This window comes from Melospiza melodia, chromosome 3 (assembly GCF_035770615.1).
Source record: "Melospiza melodia melodia isolate bMelMel2 chromosome 3, bMelMel2.pri, whole genome shotgun sequence".
NCBI lineage: Eukaryota > Metazoa > Chordata > Aves > Passeriformes > Passerellidae > Melospiza > Melospiza melodia.
In genome coordinates this window covers 109,919,358-109,939,627 of record NC_086196.1, presented here as the reverse complement: position 1 = coordinate 109,939,627, position 20,270 = coordinate 109,919,358, and the positions used below count along the sequence as shown (strand labels likewise).

General features: G+C 40.6%; 1 protein-coding gene across 1 annotated transcript; it reads left to right on the top strand.

Moving 5' to 3' along the window:
• The first annotated feature begins 204 nt into the window (after positions 1–204).
• On the top strand, positions 205–19,766 carry LBR (lamin B receptor). The gene is made up of 14 exons (XM_063152564.1): positions 205–228; positions 5,428–5,608; positions 7,736–7,930; positions 9,258–9,341; positions 9,743–9,920; positions 10,465–10,658; positions 11,387–11,441; positions 12,632–12,826; positions 13,454–13,557; positions 13,963–14,088; positions 14,186–14,354; positions 15,561–15,641; positions 15,747–15,869; positions 17,349–19,766. The coding sequence occupies exons 2-14, from the start codon at positions 5,444–5,446 to the stop codon at positions 17,507–17,509; spliced, it is 1,830 nt and encodes a 609-aa protein (XP_063008634.1). The 5' UTR covers positions 205–228; positions 5,428–5,443; the 3' UTR covers positions 17,510–19,766.
• Positions 19,767–20,270: the final 504 nt, after the last annotated feature.

Sequence of the window (20,270 nt, the reverse complement as noted above, 5' to 3'; positions counted from 1 at the left end):
CAGCCAATGGGGCGCGGCCACCCCGCGATTCAAACGGCGCGTCCCGGCCAATCCCGGCCAATGGGCGCGCTTGGCGGGGCGGGCGAGGGGGCGGGGCCGTGCGCGCGGCCGTAACCGTCGCTCGGCGGGGCGGTTGTTCCCCTCAGCGGAGAGCGGCGCGCGCTCGGGCCCCGCTCCCGCCGCTCCGCGGAACCGCCTCCGGCCCGGCCCGGCGCGGGCGGGCTCCAGGTAACGGCAACGGCGGCGCGCGCGGGCCCGGATACCCCCGGCTCCCACCCCCTCCCCTCCCCCGCAGCGTTTCCTTGGCGGCTTTCCCGGCGGGAAGCGCTCCGGCTGATGGCCGCGGCCCGCGCTCGGGCCTCGCTCCCGGCGGGCAGACGAGCGCTGCGGGCGCCTCGCTCGGAGCACCGGAGGTGGCGCGGCGGAGCCGAACAAAGCGGGGCCGCTCCGCCACGCCGGGCTCCGAGCGGGTGTAGGCCGCTGAGGGGCGGTGCGGCCCGGCCCCTCCCTTCCCCCGCGGCGGAGGCGCCGCGCCAGGCCCGGGCCGCGGGCGGGGCGGGGCTGAGGGGCCGGGCGTGGGCGGCCCGTGAGGCCTTCCTGTCAACGGCGGCCGCCGCTCCCGGGCCCGCCCTGCCCGGCTCCGGGTCCGGCCGGGCTCCGCGTCCTGCCGCGGGGTTTTCGGTAGAAGGGCTCTTTAAAGGGAAGATCCGCGGTTCCCGGCCCGAGGGTTGATGCGTTGTTGTTTTTGCCCCGAGGCTTGTTGATGCTTGGTTTTAGTGGTGAGGTTAAGTTGGTTTGGACAGGGATAGGTGCCTCCACTGTTCTCAATGAGGAGAGAATAATGGCGTTGCTGAAAAGGCCCTGCTCAGCTCTCTGTGGTGAATTCATAACTTTCTATGTTTTGTTAGCCTTGACTGTCACCGTTTTCTGTGTTTTCCTGCATTTCTTCTTGCATTCAGCTGGCTCCCTCCTCTGACTACCTAACAGTGATGAAATATCAGAATTAGTAAATGGAATTACTGAACTTTTTTCTCCCAAGAGGGAAAACTTCTTTAGTGTTTATATATTTATTATTAAAGCTGTGTGCCCAACTTTGCTGGTCTCCCTGTGGCTACAAGGTAGCAGTCATCACTTTCTCCACACTGAAATATCTTCCCCACATCTCTAGTGAGAGAGTCATTAAGCAGACCAGAAATTCATGCATGGGGCAATAATGTTTCTCAGCCAAGTTTCTTTTTAATTATTTCATTCTTGTTTGAGTCAGCAGAAACTTCTGTTCTTTACCCACTTTGAAGCTCCAGGGAGATTTGCATTAATTGGCTTGGCTTGGTATAGGATACAAAGTCCTTTTGAGCCTTTCTCTTAGAATCTAGATTCCTAAAGGAAAATTGTAATGGTTGAGAAAACACAAATTTCATCTCCTGAATAAGTGGCGAAACATGCACTCAGGTGTCTGTACAGTGCAGGGTTCATTGTATGAGATGATTTTCTTTGGGTTTATGTTTTAAAGCCCTGGGAATTCAGAAGTTTGTGCAGAGCTGCTGGGAATATTAGGCTGATGCCAGCTGATAGCATGAAAATCATCAGGGGTGTGTAGAGCTTGAAAGAGCAGTACATGAGAAATGTAATCTCTAAACAGAATTTTTTTGGAAAGACTTCCTGTGTTTTCTCTTCTGGATGTGTAATTGTGTGTGTGCATCTGAACAGATGAAGGCTGCCTTGAAAAGGTGCAGCTTTTGAAGTGGGATTCAGGAATGAGGAATAGGGCAAGAAGTTGCATTTACTTATTTTAATGTTTAATGTTTGACCTCATTATTAAGCTGTAATATTTAAAGAATTGAAAAATACATACGTTTTCCCATTAATAAGATTTGAGTCAGGAGATATTTTCACTTGCTGATTTATTCTTTGGAATCTCATATTGGCAGTATCTGCCTCAGGCTGAGGTACATGACATGGATTTAGCTACAGGTCTTTCAACCACATTTCTCAGTTTTTTAAAACTAACTTGAGCTCCTTTTGGGAACAAGGTTGGAGGAAGGGAAAGTCTTTCTGCCTTTCACAATAATTAAGTCATCAAGTTACTTTTTCTTTGGACTTCATGTTTGCATACAGAAGTGCTGGGTTTTGAAACCTAGCAGAGAATTGCATTTTAGTATCCTTATGAATTCAAATTCAGAAATTGTGTCTAAATTCTGGAGTGGTTGCTGTAAATTGAAAAAGAAAACAGTTTACATGTCCTCAGTGACAACTTCATGAAAACATGTTCCCCTTTTTGAGAAAAGATGTGTTTTGTGCAGCTCTGTGTGAGATCAGCTTTGTCCTGCTCGGGCTCCAGGTCTGCAGCTGTGCCGGAGGTGCTGCAGCTCCGGAGGGGAAAACCGGGCTGGGCTGTGGGAGGTGCAGCAGCAGAGGGGAAGTGGAGTCGTGGTGACATCTGGGGACAGCTGTGGGTGCCCTCAGCAGCTCCTGGGCCCAGGCTGGTTATGGAGGGCAGGAAGGAGCTGTGGCTGCAGGAGGCTGGCAGGGAGCAGGGGCAGCTCTGCATCTCCTGGAGAGCTGCCTGGGGATGAGGGAGCTGCACAGGGAGACAGGAATGGGGAGTGAGAGCAGGGTTAGGCTGAGGTGGCAAAGAGGAGCCAGGACTGGTTTGGTCAGAAAGGGCAGGAAATCCACAAAGACTCCAAGAGTGGGGCTAAGGAGAGAAGGGAGAACTTGAAATAAAAATATGGAGTTCATAAGAAGCAGGGCTGTGAATTTGAAGGGGTTCAGCTGACTGGGATAAAAGAAAATTGGAGGAGTGAGAGTTCAGAAAGAATAAGACAGAAACAAGAAACTGGGACAGCAAACACGAGTTAGAAGGCAGAAGAGCTGGAATAGCACAGGCCTGACAAGCACAGACTAGAGCTCATCATTTTTCTGACTGGCAAGTGTCACTGAAACCAAACTATAAAACTTTTTTTTTTTCTCCCTCAAATATTATACAGCAGAGGAGATGGCCAGGTATTTCTGGTCTGAAGCAGTTTGGAGTATTAGTAATAGAATCCACATGAGGGAATTCTGCTGAATTTGTTTGATTTTTGACTTGGAGAGCTACACAGGTGTAAAATTTATCAGCAGGTGTAAAATTTATCAGAAAATGCCAGAATGATTGTTGGTTGTAAAACCTCACTGAGCCCCATCCCCCAGTGTGGGGTGAAGGTCTGTGATTGAATATTAACAGTATTTTTTCCCCAAGAATCTTAACCTTTCACTGCAGGTTAGTTAATATGTAATGATTAACTAGTTAAAGACTTGTATTTACCTTAGTTTGTATGGTTTCACTTTCTTATCAAATTGATAAAGCAAACAAGTTACAATGAAATGCTTTGACACCAACATTTTATAGTTTGTGTTTGTTCCCTGTCCCTGCCGTCCCCTCTGAGTTCTGTGTTGGTTGTACACAGGGTGCTGGTAGAAATGTTAGAGTGTATTTCACCTTGGTTATTTAGTGTATATTTATTTTATATTAGTTATTTAGTGTATATTTCACCTTGGTCATTTAGTGTATATTTATTTTATATTAGTTATTTAGTGTATATTTCACCTTGGTTATTTAGTGTATATTTATTTTATATTAGTTATTTACTGTATATTTTACCATAGTTATTTAGTGTATATTTATTTTATATTCGTTATTTAGTGTATATTTCACCTTGGTTATTTAGTGTATATTTATTTTACCTTAGTTATTTGGTGTATATTTTACCTTAGTTTAGTGTATATTTTACCATAGTTATGTTAGTGTATATTTTACCTTAGTTATTTAGTGTGTATTTATTTTACCTTAGTTATTTAGTGTGTATTTCACCTTAGCTTTTTAGTGTATATTTCACCTTGGTTATTTGGTGTATATTTATTTCACTTTAGTTATGTTAGTGTATATTTATTTTACCTTGATTATGTTAGTGTATATTTTACCATAGTTATGTTAGTGTATATTTCACCTTAGTTATTTAGTGTGTATTTCACCTTAGCTTTTTAGTGTGTATTTATTTCACCTTAGTTATTTAGTGTATATTTCACCTTGGTTATTTAGTGTATGTTTATTTTGTATTAGTTATTTAGTGTATACTTCACCATAGTTATGTTAGTGTATATTTTACCTTTGTTATTTAGTGTGTATTTATTTCACCTTAGTTATTTAGTGTATATTCTACCATAGTTAGGTTAGTATATACCTTATGTTATTATACCTTAGTTATTTAGTATATATTTACTTTACCTTAGTTATTTAGTGTATATTTCACCTTGGTTATTTAGTATATATTTATTTCACCTTAGTTATTTAGTGTATATTTGTTTTACCTTAGTTATTTAGTGTATATTTATTTCCCCTTAGTTATTTAGTGTATATTTCCCCTTAGTTATTTAGTATATATTTATTTCACCTTAGTTACATTAGTGTATATTTCACCTTAGTTATTTAGTGTGTATTTCACCCTAGTTATGTTAGTGTATATTTATTTCACCTTAGTTATTTAGTATATATTTATTTCACCATAGTTACTTAGTGGATATTTTGCCTTAGACTTTTAAGGTAGTCTTACTTGATACATTGAGATTAAAAGTATATTCTGCTTGGGGTATCTGTTTCAGAAGGCAGTGACATAACACAGAGCACCATACAAACAGTTCTACAGGAGTTTACACTTGAAAACAACTTCCTCCAAGTTGTAGTTGTGATTTTTCCCAGCGCCTTTTTTCCCAAGGGTAGTAGTCACTCACACCAGGTTTTGTTAATATCAAATAAAAACCTGATGGTGCAATGGGGGATAGAATTTCATTTTTCAGGTTGCTGTGGGATTGCTCTGATGCTGAGCTTTGTTTTCCCATGGGGCCCTGGAAAAGGCATTGTGCCCTTTTGTTAAAGAGGTGGCAAATATAAAATGTTCAACCCAGACAGGAGCTTAAATTCTGAAGTTTCCTAACTTTGGAGTGTTTGGCATAATAAATTGAAGAGAGACTGTAATGTGGCTGTAAGTGTTGAATGATTGGGGATGTTTAATGTTTAGAAATCATCACTGGTGTAATTTCTGTAGAACCACAGGAAACAAGGGTTAGAGCACACTTCAGTACCGTGTAATTGCATTTCTCTCTAGATAAGACGGGCTTCATTATGTAATTTTGGTCAAAGATGTGCTTTGCCTGATTGTGCATTGTTCAGTACTGGTTTAATACATGTGAATGCTTGTCCAGAATGTGCACCTTCAATCCTGTCTCTATTTTAAGAGACCACTGCTGTTTTCTTACCACACACCCTTTTTCCTATTTCAAGTGAAGGCTTGTTGAAAGTGTCCCCATTTCAGTGCCATGACCCGGGCAGAGAGGAGGGGAAGGTGAGGGCTGGTGTTTGGCTGCCGTGGCACTGAGGGATTTGTTTTGCAGGGTCCGTGTGTGGAAGATGCCCAGCCGCAAGTTCGCCGATGGCGAGGTGGTGATGGGCCGCTGGCCGGGCAGCGTCCTGTACTACGAGGTGCAGGTGACCAGCTACGATGATGTGGCTCATCTCTACACTGTCAAGTACAAGGATGGAACTGAGCTTGCACTCAAGGAAAGTGACATAAGGGTGAGTGTGAAAATGGGTGTGCCATGATTGGCTTTTTGCAAATATTCAAATGAATATTGCATGTGTTATGTTAGAAGTTATGCTGTGTTAATTTTTTTAAGTAGTGTGTTCAATATAGTTTTAACTTATTGCATAATGTTAAAATAGAAACTGTGTATGTGGGATATTTTTTTAAGAAAGGAATGAGGTACTCTCGCTGAGATAGCATCCGCAAGACACCTAAATCTTTCAGAGAAAAAGAATTTATTGCTCCATTATCAGAAGAAACAAATTTCTTCCCACCTTGCTCAGCCCTGAGGATGCAATCAGGATTCAGAGGAAGGAGCTGACACTGACCAGACAGAATCCTGCGTTTGAATGGAATTTATGCATCATGTATGAGGTGTATGAATATGCAACAGGCTGTTGCTTTTAAGGGTTAATCCTCTGTTGACGTGGGTCCTTTTTCGGGCTGATCTTGCCCAGAAAGAGGTACCCAGACTGACCATAACTTTATTTTTGTCTCGTATTGTCCTAAATCCAAATTGTCCAAATTATTATTACTCTAATTATATTACTATTTTTATAACCATTTTATTACTGTTAAACTTTTAAAAATTTAAAATAAGTGATTGGCATTTTTCACCGTGTGTACACATGTATTTAATTTTCAGTACTTCAGCTTAGGACTGGGTAGTTATTTTGCAAGTTTTTGTTTACTGTGTCTTCAAGGAATTGGTGCTAAGTAGAAGTTTCTTCCTATGTGACACCACAAGTAGAAGTTCAGAATGACCTCATTTTTCAAGTTTCATAGTTGTTTTATTTATGTCAAAAAGGTATCATATTTTTGAGGAAAACCAAGTCTGTTCCTTCAGGAACTCTATAGCATGATTTTAATAAAAAACTAGTTTGAGTACTTTACAAAGGTAGTAATCAATGGGTTGAAAGTAATTTGATGGCTTTCCATCTCTAAATAAGAAAATTTGATAACAAATGTGAAGATGCAGTTAAATGTCACTAAACGGTGCATGCCCTTCAAGCTCATACTTAAAACTTCTGCAAAGAGCTTCTGCTTGTTCAGGTCCTCAAAGGCTTCATGAGGTATTGTGCTGTGTTTGTGACAATTGCAATCCCCTGAGAAAGGTTCATGTCATATAAGCATATTTCTTCCTCTTTACTTATCATTATTTTATTTTTTGTTACTAATAAGGGCCTTTAAAACTTCATAACCAGTTTAAAATTATTAATGCAGGAGGAAAATGTTTGAATGTTCACTGTAGTTCATTTCTATGGCCTGTTCTGAAACCTGCATGGGTTCAAAGCCAGTTTGTGTGCCTTTATGTGAGCTATAGTGTCACTTCTGGGGGCAGTCTCCATGCCCAGTCAGTGGCCTCTTTTGGGACCAGAATGTTTCTGCCTTGAGGTAGGCAAGGACCAAAATGTTTCTGCCCTGAGATAGGCAGCAGTTTTCACTGTTTCAAGACTTTCTGACTTCTGCATGCAGGTTAGCAGACTCAAGCTGGGAAAGTGCCTTTCTTTGTCATGAAACATTTATGCATTCTAAAAGTTGCATTGTGGAAACTTTACATGGGGAAATCAGCATTGTAGACTTCCCAGAGAAATCAAACAGTGCTTTTGGGGTAAAGTGCTTTTGTTTATGAAATTAGTTACCAGACATAATTAAATTATTAGGCTGACTTGGGTTTTTAGTGTTGATTTTAGTGTTGAGGCTGTGTTGTCTCACACAGATGATGACCCTTGCTATCTCAAATGCATTAATAAAGTTGAGCAGTGGAAGTGAGAGCAGCCACTGAGGGCTTGAGAGACAGCTCTGAATTCCTCTCCCTATGCACAGGATTGAGAGGGTGGTGTGCCAAACAGCTTGGTGCTCACTTTGTAGCTTACATCCATAGCCTGATTTCTGCAGCTTCGACAGTTGGACTTGGAACGGGCTTCTTTGGGAATTGCCAGCAAAATGAGTATTCTGCAGTTGCTCTTTCTTACCAGCCTTTGTAGAGCATCAGTAGAGGAAATATGAGACAGATCTACAGAACTGCGTGCCAGAGTCCTCACCACAACCCCCCCCATGTTTCTAAAATTGTTCTTTGGTTCATGCTAAGACTCTGCTTGCTTTCCATCTTTGTTCAGTCGCAGTCATCGTTCAAGCACAGGAAGAGCCAGTCCTCCTCGAGCTCTCCCTCCCGGAGGAGCAGCAGCCGATCCCGATCCCGCTCCCGCTCTCCCGGCCGGCCGGCCAAGGGCAGGCGTCGCTCTGCTTCCCAGAGCAGGGAGCACAAGGAGGACAAAAAGAAACCCAGCCAGGAGCCCAGCATAGCTCTGCCGGTATTTGTTCTGTTTGTTGGCTTTTTCTGTGGGGGTTTGCTGGATTTTTAGTTAAAGAAACTTTTGCTGTTTGGTTTTTTGCACAGTGGGTTTATCATTGTAAAAGCCAGCTGCAGTTTATGTTCCCCGGACAGCATAATTACCTGCAAAAGTATATCTCAGAACTGCCTTTTATTTCTTTAGAAATTGGGTTTCTAGCTTGCAAAGTTTGAGGAAATTCTTGAGAGATGAACCAAGGTTATGGAGTTCTACCTGAATTTGGTGATAGTGAGAACTCTGAATCCAAACAAAAAAAAAATTTTTAAGTATTTAATGTTGAAGTAATTGTTATCCATGTGCTTCCACTTGTGAAATGGGGCAATGGAAGTTAGCTTACTTTTGGGTCACTTAATTGCTACATAGCAGGTAGGTATTAGGATTTGAAATAAAATGAGTTCTGTACCATATACAGTTTTGTGCAACAGTAGTGGAAAACAGGCAGTGTGGAATATTTAAATATGGCCATGCTGATGGATAATATTGCAAAACTGATTTCATTATAAAAACTAACTTGTAAGGATTTCTAAGTTTACCAGTATCTGGTGTCTAGCTGAAATTTATTAGGTTTGTTCTTAGCATTTTTGTGAAGATTGAGTGCTACAAATGGTTCTGGTGATCTTTAAGTGAAGAGGAGTAGAGGTGGTGTTTCTCTATGAAGAGAAAAACAGCATTTCTTCTGCCTCTTGTGCCCTTGAGATGGTTTCTCACTTGTCTGAGACACAGTCCCTGGAACTGGAAGTGCATTCTGCTGATCTATTGGGAGTGAACAGGTTTTAGTTAGGTTCCAGCTAGACTAAACCAGATTGATATAAACTAGCTAGATAGGTTTAGTAAGTGGGTACTCTTAGACATTGAAATAGTTGTGGGGTTTGTTTTGCAGTGAGCTCCTTTGAGCTGTGTGGTCCAGTGCCTGTGGATCACAATCTGGTTTAAAGTAGTTTTTTAGCCAGCAGCTGCTGTTTACTTGTAGTACTTTTAACCTTTTGGGATAAAAGGGTCAAAAAGTCTTCGGTGGTTTTGTCCTGGCTTCTGTTTGAGGAGTAGGATTGATCTGTTGGTTCTTGTAAGACTGGAAGGACCAGGTTCTCTTCAACAAAACTGGAGTTGAAATAAAACATGTGAGTCATGTCTTCCCAGAGCTGTATAAGCTAGATTCACTGGAGAAGAATTTTTATGAGAGAATTTATTTCTTCAAAGGTATTTTATAGAAATCCAAACTTCCAGTTCTGCAGAACAGTGCCATATATAGGACCCTGAAAGCTTAAACTGTGTTTCTTGTTTTGACCAGAAACCGAGTGAGAATAACACCAAAAGGTACAATGGTGAACCTGAAAGTACAGAGAAAAATGCCACATCCTGCATCATCTTGGAGGTAAGAACACAGAACTTGCTCTTAGCTTTTTGTCACACTGCTAGCTTGGCTCTCTCAGAAATTCCTAGAAAAGGGCAATACAATAATCAAGCAGAAATAGAAGGCAACATAAAACTTAGAGGTTGAGTAAGTTGCTACAGAGAAAGTGATTTTAAATTGTCCTGATTGTTATCTGGTGCCCAGGCAGGTGGCAGAAGGGAAAGGGGAGGGTGGCAATGGAGGATCTGTGCTGGAACTGCTGCTGGTCTGTGATCACAGCCAAACAGGTTACTGGGCTTGGTTTTAGCAGTCTCTTTGTATGAATGGGTAATTGTGTACTGGTGTTTTACAGTCCTCTGAAATGTTAAATAAAGTAGAATCACTGGGAAACCTTACAGTAAATGATTGCTATTCATTTACAGCAAAAGTTAAAACCAGACCTGGAAATGAAGCGTGTGCTCGAGCAGTACAGCTTGCGTCCGAGGAAAGATGACAAGAAAAAAGAAGAGATTTATTCAGAGAAAAAAACTTTTGTGGCTGTGAAACCAATTGAGAAAGTATCAACAAAAACAAAGGAGATGGAGTTTGGGGGAAGAGTTGGTACGTGTGCAAATTGTCTTAATAGTTGAAAATTGGTACTGTTTTGTGGATTTTTATTTATTGACCATACTGTCATGCCAAGAACTGTTTTTTGGACCTTGGCTGCAGAACTCAGAGTAAAATTGTTGTGTTTCACTTCATTTAGTGGCAAAGAGCCTTTATTGCACTTGGTTCATATGTGAAATACAGCAGAGATCTTGTGCCACCTCTTGCCACAGTGAGATTTAAATATTTCCAGATTAAATTTAAGAATTAACCAGCAAAGCTTTTACATTTTCAAAACATAAGTGCTTGAAACTTGACAGTAAAGTATTTTTAGACAGTTTTTGGATTATTTTTGGAGGGATGCAGTCACCATGTATGGGAGTGAGAAGAATATCTCAGTGTCCTGTTACATGACTATGGGATTGCTGCTGTCTTGTTCAGGAGAAAATAATGGCAACCTCTTCTTTGTTACTTAATATTGAGCTTTTCTAGTGGGATTGAATTTTTTTTTTTAATTTTCTGTACTTACCTTCTAACATGCCATGATGTCTGTTTACAGGGACCTTCATGCTGATGTTAGTCCTGCCTGCTACTGTATTCTACCTGCTGTTGATGTGCAAACAAGATGATCCAAGTCTTCTGAACTTCCCTCCTCTGCCAGCACTTGAGAGTCTTTGGGATTGGAGGGTGTTTGGTGTCATTCTCCTGTGGTTTTTCCTTCAAGCTGCATTTTACTTGCTGCCAATTGGAAAGGTAGGCTGGCTGGAAGGTGGGGCGTGTTCTAAATGCAGTGAATTTCAAAGCAATTTAATGAGTTTTTCTTAATAAACTGGAATATAGCAGCTGCAGATTTCTGTAAGCTTAAAGCAGCTCAGCTGGTTCAGCATTTTTGCATTTCAGAGCCTTCCAGTAGAGAAGGCAGAAGGCATTTTATAGGCATTCAGATCAAAGTGTGGACAAACTTTGCTTGATGGAATTCTAGAAGAGTTTTAGGTGTCTGACTTTTAATTTCACAAACTATTTCAATACTCAGTTTCTTGTGGATATCCAGCATTTTGGAATGCAATCTTCATTTACAGGAGTCTATAAACCTTTCTAGCCATATGTATGAATATCTGGCAAAGGCTCTCCTTCCTTCTCTTGTGACTTGAGGGTTAGTGGCAGATTCTGAAAGGACACTCTGAAGTAGATCAATCATGTTTTATTGCTGTACGTGTTCACAATGACTGGAGAAGTTCTGCTTTCTTGGAGCTGCTTAAGAAGAGGTTTATTTTAAAAAATGTTTTTATTTGAAACTGCTAATCTTTTTCATTTGCTATCCAGAGTATGTTTTTTAGAGCAGTGCATGAGCTTCAGGTTTGAGTGTGTTCAGCCTGGTTGCTTTGACTGAATGCCTTTCTGACAGAGTTAAGCTTGCTTTTCCTCACCTGAAGAGCCCACAGAAAACACTTTGTTGATCATTAATATTTTATTCTCCTCAGGTTGTAGAAGGCCTGCCTCTTTCCAGTGGAAGGAGACTGCAGTACCGGATAAATGGTGAGCATGGTGCAGCTGGTTATTCCAGAACTGATTCCATTGTGTGATTTGCAGTGCTCAGCACCATAAAACACAAATATTGAAACATACAGTTTGACCAGAGAATAGAATACAGAACAGAATGCAGTCTGTTGTAAATCTTGGGTAAAATAGGATGAGCCTTTTCTTGGAAGAAGGTGCTTAGTAATCCTCAGGAACTAAGTGACCCAAGAGCAGGACATTACACTGTATGGGGTGGTAGTGAATTAGTTTTGTCATAGTCTGGTAAGATGCACCATTTAAAGCTGGAATAGGGCTGTAAGTAACAAACAAGGGGAGTTACGTCCTGCAAAAGTGAGCTCCTTGAGGCTTCTCATACCTGTCTTGGTTTTGGACTTTTGTCTGTAGTTGTGCTATGCATTCTGGTAAAGGGAGGAAATAAGCTACATCATTTGGATTGTTAAAAAAGAAAAGCCATTGTCTTGGTGCTGCAAAAGCTAATTTTAACAGCAAATTTAAAAGTCTTCTTGAGGAAAGGTGAGGACAGGAGGCACTGGGCACCAGCTGAAGCACAGGAAGTTCCAGCTGAGCTAGACCAGGTGAGCTCTGGAGGTTCCTTCTAACCTCACCCTCCGTGACCCTGTGAAGGGATCCAGAGCAAGTCCTTAGCTGAGGGCAGCAGAGAACTGCCTGATCCTATTTGGGCATCAATCCATTCTGTGTGAAATTATACTCTCAATGTATGCAAAAGTGTTTGTGTTCAAGTTTTACCTTCTTGATAAGCCATTTTAATACTTTAATTACTGCTATCTGTGTCAAGCTATATATGAAGATAATTCAAAGATGAGACTATGGTTGTCTCAGCTGTCTCACAGATGAGACTTTGTGACCTGCTCTCATTATCCATTAGTAGTGTCAGTGTCCATTTTTCCACTAAAATCTGAAATTGGATCCTATGGCATAAAAAATTGAGAAGTATTCAGAGTGTTCATGCCTCTTGTCCTTCTGGTGAGCACAACTTCAGGGCTTAGAGTCTCTTAGTTAGATTGCTGTGCCCCAGAAGTGTGAACCATGGGATGTCCAAGGTGTTACTGGAATATGGACAAATACTGGAAGAAGTAAAAGTGCAGAAAGGTTGGATTTGATAGGTCCTACTAAAAAGATAAATTGTTTAAATTTCAACTAATAAATCTTTCTTCTACATCCTTTAGGGTTTTATGCTTTTATTTTGACTGCTGCAGCCATTGGAGCTCTGTTGTACTTTGAGTTTGAGCTCCATTCCTTGTACGATCACCTGGTGCAGTTTGCAGCGGCAGCCGCAGCGTTTGCTCTGGCGCTGAGCGTTTACCTGTACGTGCGGTCCCTGAGGGCACCTGAGGAGGAGCTGGCACCAGGTGGAAATTCTGGTGAGTTGGAACATTCTGGGTGATTCCTGTCCAATTGTTTGCTATAGTTCATTTCTACAAATTACAGGCTGGATTTGGGGCTGGTTATTGTAACACTGTGACTTCAATTTTGCTCTGTGTAGTTTTGTTTGTTGGGTTTTTTCCCCACAAACTCAGTCCCAGATATGAAGTCAGGGGATGGTGTTTTCCTTCTTGTCCACCTTTTTTGATGGATGGTAATTGTCACAGCTAAAGGGAATTCTTTTTCCCAGACAAAAGCAATTAAATAGGAGAAAATGTACAATTAATTAATGCCATATGACCATGTTCATAGACACTGTGATGTAAGCTTCCGGATAAGGCTGAAAATAAAGAAGCAACAAGTGTCAGGGAGAACTTCTAAAGTGGTTAGTCCTCCTAATTAATAAAAAATTAGGGCATCTTAAAATACAAACTATGTAGATTTGGTTTTGTATTTTGCACATACTCTTCAATTTTTTTTGGTTTTTTTTTTTTTTTTGCTAATCTGAAGGCTTTTAAAAATTTGTAATAAGAGAACATTAGTGAAAAGTGGGATTTTATTTGTGGGGAGGAGGGTAGTGGCAGATAAAAGCAAGAGGTGCTAACAGAGTTTTGTCTTACCTGCAGGGTATTTTATTTATGACTTTTTTACTGGACATGAACTAAACCCTCGTATTGGCAGCTTTGACCTCAAATACTTCTGTGAGTTGCGTCCAGGATTAATTGGCTGGGTGAGTCAGTAATCTGAATTATTTTATTTCCTTAAATACTACACTGAGGGATTTTTTTTTACACACACACATATAATTGATATTAAGGATATTTATAAATAATTATAAATGAGTACTGAAAAACAGTTCCACGTTGCTATTTTTTTAACGACTGTTTTTATTCACTTGAAGGAAATTTCTAGCTTAGTTTTGTGGCAGATGAAAACCCTTTTTAAGGTATTCATGTGTTGAGGTTTTACAGCTTCAAAAATATGGTCAGTTGCAAAATTACTTGTAAAATAGTTTATTGGTTTTTTTAAACTAAACATTGGTCAAAAATACTTGTGTTAAAATGTCCTCTAGTGTGATAGAAAATACCAGTTTCTTTTACAAGTGAACTTTTAAATGAAATCTTTTCTAACTTAGGTTGTTATAAACTTGGCAATGCTCTTGGCTGAGATGAAGATCGACAATCTCAGTGTGCCATCCCTGTCCATGATTCTCGTGAACAGCTTCCAGCTTCTCTATGTGGTGGATGCTCTTTGGAATGAGGTAAATGCCAACCCCCTTCAACTGTGTCCATTTCTAATTGCAATGTTAAGAGAAGGAGGCCTTGGAAATGCTGAAATTCCTTCCTCCTTGTTTCTAGGAAGCTGTTTTGACTACAATGGACATTACCCATGATGGATTTGGATTCATGCTGGCCTTTGGAGATCTGGTGTGGGTTCCATTTGTCTACAGCCTGCAGGCCTTCTACTTAGTGGGTCACCCCACCACAATTTCTTGGCCTGTTGCTGCTGCAATTACTGCTCTGAACTGTAAGTTACAGTAAATGTCATTGTTATGTTGGTTGCAACATAGTTCTGATTGTGTCTTCAGAGATGGGAGGTGAAGCTTTAGCTCAGATGCAGCAGTTGTTGTCTGGCTCCTGTGAAATACAGAGAATATAATGAATTCTCATTTTAGCAAATGAGGGATAGCTGAGCCTCTGAACACCTAATTGTTCTGTTGAGAAGCAGCTCTAGGTGGGTGCTGTCTGGAGTTGAAGAAGTGACTTAACATCTTTTGAATTTAATAGATGCTTTTTTGAGTCAATCTGAGCAACTTATTTAAAGGAAAAAAAGTCAGTACCTTGTTGGCTACGCTGTGCTGAACCCAGGGAAAAAGTAACTGTTGCACCTCCTTCCCTGATGGCCGCAGTGACAAACACATGTCAGTAGAAAATGTCTTTTTCATCAAAGCTGAGCGCTTTGAGAAAAGATCTCACATCTTTAGGCAACCTTACATTTGCACCAGCATATGCTTGTTGTGCCTGTTATCTGAATAGGAAACAATAAAAACCCACCTGAATTTTGTAGACATGACAAAGAATTGGAAAAAATGAGAAGATGTACAATTTAATATGTGCAATACTGAAAAACAGAAAATAATTTTTTCATTTTCACCTAATGTTTTTTCTTGGGTTTCTATTATTTAAAAAAAAATAATATCTTTATTCAAAGTATGTTGTGATCATCTTTTTTCAATGCAGCTTTGGAAAAAGCAAGTTTAAGCTGCTGTGTGAAAATTATGGGGGATATGAATTTCAAACCCAGATAATTCCTTGCCTGCTTCTTTTATTATCATGATCTTGTAAGTGAGTTGTCAGTTTATGGAGTAGGTGCTGTAACAAAGTGCTAGGCTGCAAAATAGAGCTGTATTCATACAATGTGAAATTCACATCACCTTCTGTGAATTTCAAACTCAGTGTAACATTAAAAAACTCAGATATAGATGTGAAAATAAAATTTCTTCAGAGTCTCTTCAAAGTTAGTCAGTAACAAGGATCTTATGGAATGCAGGTTTCCAGAGGCATTTCTGTCTTGTTAAAGCAGAGAATACCAGTTGAACCTCTGGGGAAAAGCCTTTGATGGAATAAGTGTGGCAAAGGGCATGTGAGTGCTTTTGTTGAAGCTGAGAGAACCAGAAAATGCTGAAAATATAAAATAGGTGATGTTTATTTTCAACATGATGTTTATTTGCAGGCATTGGGTATTACATCTTCCGCAGCGCAAATTCTCAGAAGAACAATTTCCGACGGAATCCAGCAGACCCCAAACTGGCCAGTGAGTGCATTTCTTATTCCTTTGGCTGGGGTTGTATTCACTGGCTCTTTGTGGTGTGTAAATAGATATTTCAGTCGCTGCATTGACACAACCCTCTGTTCACAGATCTGAAGTTTATACCCACTGCAACTGGCAAAGGGCTCCTTGTCACGGGCTGGTGGGGTTTTGTTCGTCACCCCAATTACCTTGGTGACATCATCATGGCTCTGGCATGGTCCCTACCTTGTGGTGAGTTCTGAGACTAAAGTGGATTTTAGCAAAAAGGTTTTTGTTTGCATCTGTCTGGGTTTGAAATGCCAAGTGGGAATTATTTGGGGTAGTAAACCCTATTGAATGGCAGATTTCTGTCATCAGTCTAATGCAACACATTTTAACTTCCATTTTACCCTTTCTAACTTGCTGCAGATTTGACATATGCTAAAGATTTTACTCATCTCTCTGACACTTTATCATTCAATAACCATTCAATAATCAATTACTTGCTAATTAGCTGTTCTTTACATTTTTTAGGCTAGTGAGTGTTTTCAGCTGAAATTCCCCAAAAGTGGGAATTTGCTTGGAGACAAGGGCCACCACCTACAGGGAGGACTTGAAGTGAAAGATATTTCAAAGAAAGGTCTTCAAACACAGTGAAATTATCTTTCAGAGTGTTTGTTAATAATACACAGATGTGGACACAGCACTCAGGAGGGCAGAGCAGTGGGTTAGAACCAGAACCTGCTGCCACTCTCCTCCTGGTGCAGCCCAGAACACACTTGGGTTTTTGGGCTGCAGTCTCACACTTTGGGTCCTTTCCAGTTCTTTTCACCCACAGGTGAAGTGGTGTGCTCTGAGCAAACTGGGCTCATGTCTGCAGGCAAAATAGAGCAAACCTTGTGTGGGGCTCTTTGGTGGTGCTGAGACTTGAATGGAAATGTGGTTTTGATAACTAAAGAAATTTCAATTATCATAACACTTCATTATGTGCCAGCTTTGCAGGCATTGAGAGGGAAATTGGTAGATTTTGTGACTCTAAATGTCACCACGATATTTTCTGAAAAATCCCTTCACCAGGATTTCTTCTCCTGGGAAGCTGAGAAGCCTCAGAAAAGAATGAAAATAATTATCTGATTGCTTGGGAATGTGGTCTGGAGATCATTTACCACCAGGTGCAGCTTTGATTGGTTCCATGTGAATTGTTTTAACTCAATGACCAGTATCAGCCAGCTGTGTTGGACTCTGAGTTAGTCAGCAGCTTTCATTATCTTAATATATCTATATATTATAGACATATATATCTATATATTATAGATATTTCATTATCTATAATATATTCTTGTCTAGGCTTCTGATGAATCCTTTATAGTTTAGTATAGTTTTAGTATAGCATTTCTTATGATGTTAGTCAGTAACAAGGATCAGGTGTGGTATAATAATGTAGTCTAAATGTAATATAGTCTAAATATAATAGATCAGCCTTCTGAGAACATGGAGTCAAATTCTTATCTCTCTCCTTGTCCTGGGAACCCTCACAAACACCACATCTCAATTTTCAGAGTTACTTTCTGTGGGTTTGTGGGTCTTTCTGTGCCTGCATGTGTTGCACTGTCCTGTTGAATATTCAACGCTTCAGCCTTGAACGAATGTGTCACCGGCTTCGAACACGTTATCAGCTCCCACCTCCAGATCTGTGTCCTGTTAATCTGAGTTCACTTTGTCCCCTTGCAGGTTTCAATCACATCCTGCCCTATTTCTACGTGATCTATTTCATCTGCCTGCTGGTGCACCGGGAGGCGCGTGACGAGCACCACTGCAAGCAGAAGTACGGGCTGGCCTGGGAGCGCTACTGCCAGCGCGTGCCCTACCGCATCTTCCCCTACATCTACTAGAGCACTCCTGGCCTGCTGGGCACAGCACTGCCACACCTACATCCCTTGCAGAGACAGATACTCCTCCCTTTGCACTTGGGCAGTTGGCATTTAGGCTTGTAAAGAAAACAAAACAAACAAAACCCCACCAAACGTTGGAGTGCGTCGAAGGTGTTGCTTACAGTAACTTCGAGGTGTGAGTTATGTGAACTGACTGTCTGTGACTTCAATTTTTAAAAAAAAAATTGTGAATTTTCAAAACTCTTTGAGCCCTAATTTTTCAAGCTAAATTTTATCTAGAATTCTGAGTTTACATTTTTTTATAGCATTTAATTAAGCACTGTGATGTAAAGTATATTATTTTCTTAATACAATAAATGCTGAAATTCCATCCAGTTCATTTTTTGGTGTTACTCGTACCATCTAACTTCAGATGTCCAATTTAGTTGCCTGAATTGGAGCAGCAGCAGGGTCTTTTTGGTCAGTGAGCTGGAAGCAGAGGATGTGAGGGGCCTGCAGCCCCCTGACCAGAGCTGGCACAGCTCAGCTTACATGGTTGTTCCTCTCCTGGCTTTTCTTTGATGGCATTTTTTTGGTCAGAGAGGCTCAGCTGGCCCCTCCTGCCCTGCACCTGCAGGAGGATAAAGAGATGGAGCTGGGAGAAGGGGCAGAGCTGTTCCCTTCTCCCTCCCCACGTTTTTGAGGCAGTGCCAGGAGTGCCCAGGGCAGCTCTGAGCCCTGCCTGGCAGTGCCCCTGGCCTGGAGGTGGAGCCTGAAGGGAGGCTTCACTCCTGGAGGGAGATGAAACTCCTGAAACCCTTCCTGTGGCTGTGGAAGGGAAAAGTGAACCCTCAGCTTGCACATTGGGTAAAAAGCGTGCAGTGTCTGCCTGTTAGGCACAAAAGGATAAAATGACCACAGCTGGCTCCTTCTGATCTTTGTAAATTAAGTGTTAATGTACCATAGTGTTTACCAAGTGTGTATAATAAAAGCCTCCGCGTTTTTGCTGTACAGTGTTTGGGTTTGAAAAATGCAACAGCTTTTTTAGAAACAGGAGAAATCAGTAACTAAACCAATTTCCAGTAATTTTAAAAAAGTTAATTGAATAAAGGGTTTTGTAAATTGATGTAGTTAATTCTTGAAACAATTGAAGTGTTCATTTAAATATTTGTATTGACAGATATGCTATGAAAATATAGGAAATGCTCCTCAATCCAAAGTTGTTTTTTGGTTTCTTTTTGTTTTTAATTTGGCATTGCTACCTCATATGTAGGTGTTGCCTTTTGTACTGTTGCAGATAGAGAAATAGCTATTTTTTTGCTATTGCTATTTAAAACAACATTTTTTTACATGAGCCTGTGGTTAAACTCAACCACTTTCTAATATATTTTTGTATATATTTGACTTTTTAACTAATGTATGTGTTCTGGTCACTAGCTGTGTTCTTTGTCTAACTGGCTGTAAATTATATGCCCTTGTGGTATTTACTTCATAAGTAGAATGATTTTACTGAAATACTCTTGCTTAATTAATTAATTAGCTTTTTTTCTGTTGTCACAAGTAAGAGCTTTTCACACACTTTGTACATGAGGTTTATAGCACAAATTGCCCCAGAAAAGCTTACTAGACTATTAAATGAAGTGCAGCTACTTCTGCACTTGCTTGCAGGAGTGTTCCTAATAAATTGGAATGTTATTTATCAATTTTTTCAGGTATTTTAAAATGTTGATGTAATTGAAATCTAGCATGTGATTTTTTAAAAAAAATAAAATAAAATAACCTATTTTGTACACGGGCATTTTTTAAAGATAATTGTACAATTGAAGTGTATATAATGTAGCTTGATTGTTGGTGTTGTAGGGAAATTGTTTGAAGACAAGTCCTTTGATTGCTGGCAGAAAATAGCAGTGCCTCTAACAAGACTCGAGGGAGTTCCCTCCTGTGCAGCAGCAGATGAAACTGGGATTTGCTGGGGAATTTCTGGGGAATGGAGAAATCATTAAAGAGCCCTGGAGTGCAGCTGGGTTTCAATCTGCTGAAGGAAGGGGGCACTGATTGCTCAGCCGTGGAGCAGGAGCTGCTCCTGCTGCTGTTCCCAGTTTTGTCTGCTGCCCCCAGGGTTGTTCAATGTCACTCAGAGCCCTTGTCTTTCAGAACCTGCTCCTGACCAATGACAGCTTCCTTTACGTGCTGAATTTTATGTGAATTTGATTTTGAAGTAACTGTTTTTAATACAAACAAGCCCATGAGCTAAAATAAAGGTTTTGCTTAAAACTAAGTAGTGCAATTTATTTTTCCAATTCATGGGGATACCTGATAAAAATGACATTGCTTTTTGTTATTTAAGTGTATTTCCTTATACAGGTGTGAGTTTGCTGGAGTTCCTGTTGCACCTGTGGTTGTGGGCTGGGGGCTACAAGCTCAAGTGTGGTGCTTCTCTTTCTTCTTCCCTTCTGCTACTCCAAAACCAAACTGAATTTCAGCTGTAAAAATACAGAATGAACACTCAATTTGCCTATAGGATATTGTGTTTTCCCCCACAGCCTCTATTAGGAGTCAAAAGCAAACCCAATCAGGCTGTACCTACATAAAGTGTTACTGCACAGGAAATAAACGTAAGTTTGACCTGCAAGGCTGTAGTGGAAATATACAGGAACAGGAATGATAGTTCTGCTTACAGAAGGATATTTACCCATAGATAATAAAAATGTTTGCTGAAATTACATTTAGCAGAGCTCATGAAAACCTTACCAGAGGAACAGTTCTTGCTGTGTGGGGAGTG

Excerpts from the sequence above, each read along its gene's own strand:
- LBR (XM_063152564.1), top strand. The coding sequence starts at position 5,444 with ATGCCCAGCCGCAAGTTCGCCGATGGCGAGGTGGTGATGGGCCGCTGG. Across the intron at positions 13,558-13,962 it reads GTCCAGGATTAATTGGCTGG|GTTGTTATAAACTTGGCAAT; the intron begins GTGAGTCAGTAA and ends TTTCTAACTTAG. Across the intron at positions 15,642-15,746 it reads AGCAGACCCCAAACTGGCCA|ATCTGAAGTTTATACCCACT; the intron begins GTGAGTGCATTT and ends CTCTGTTCACAG.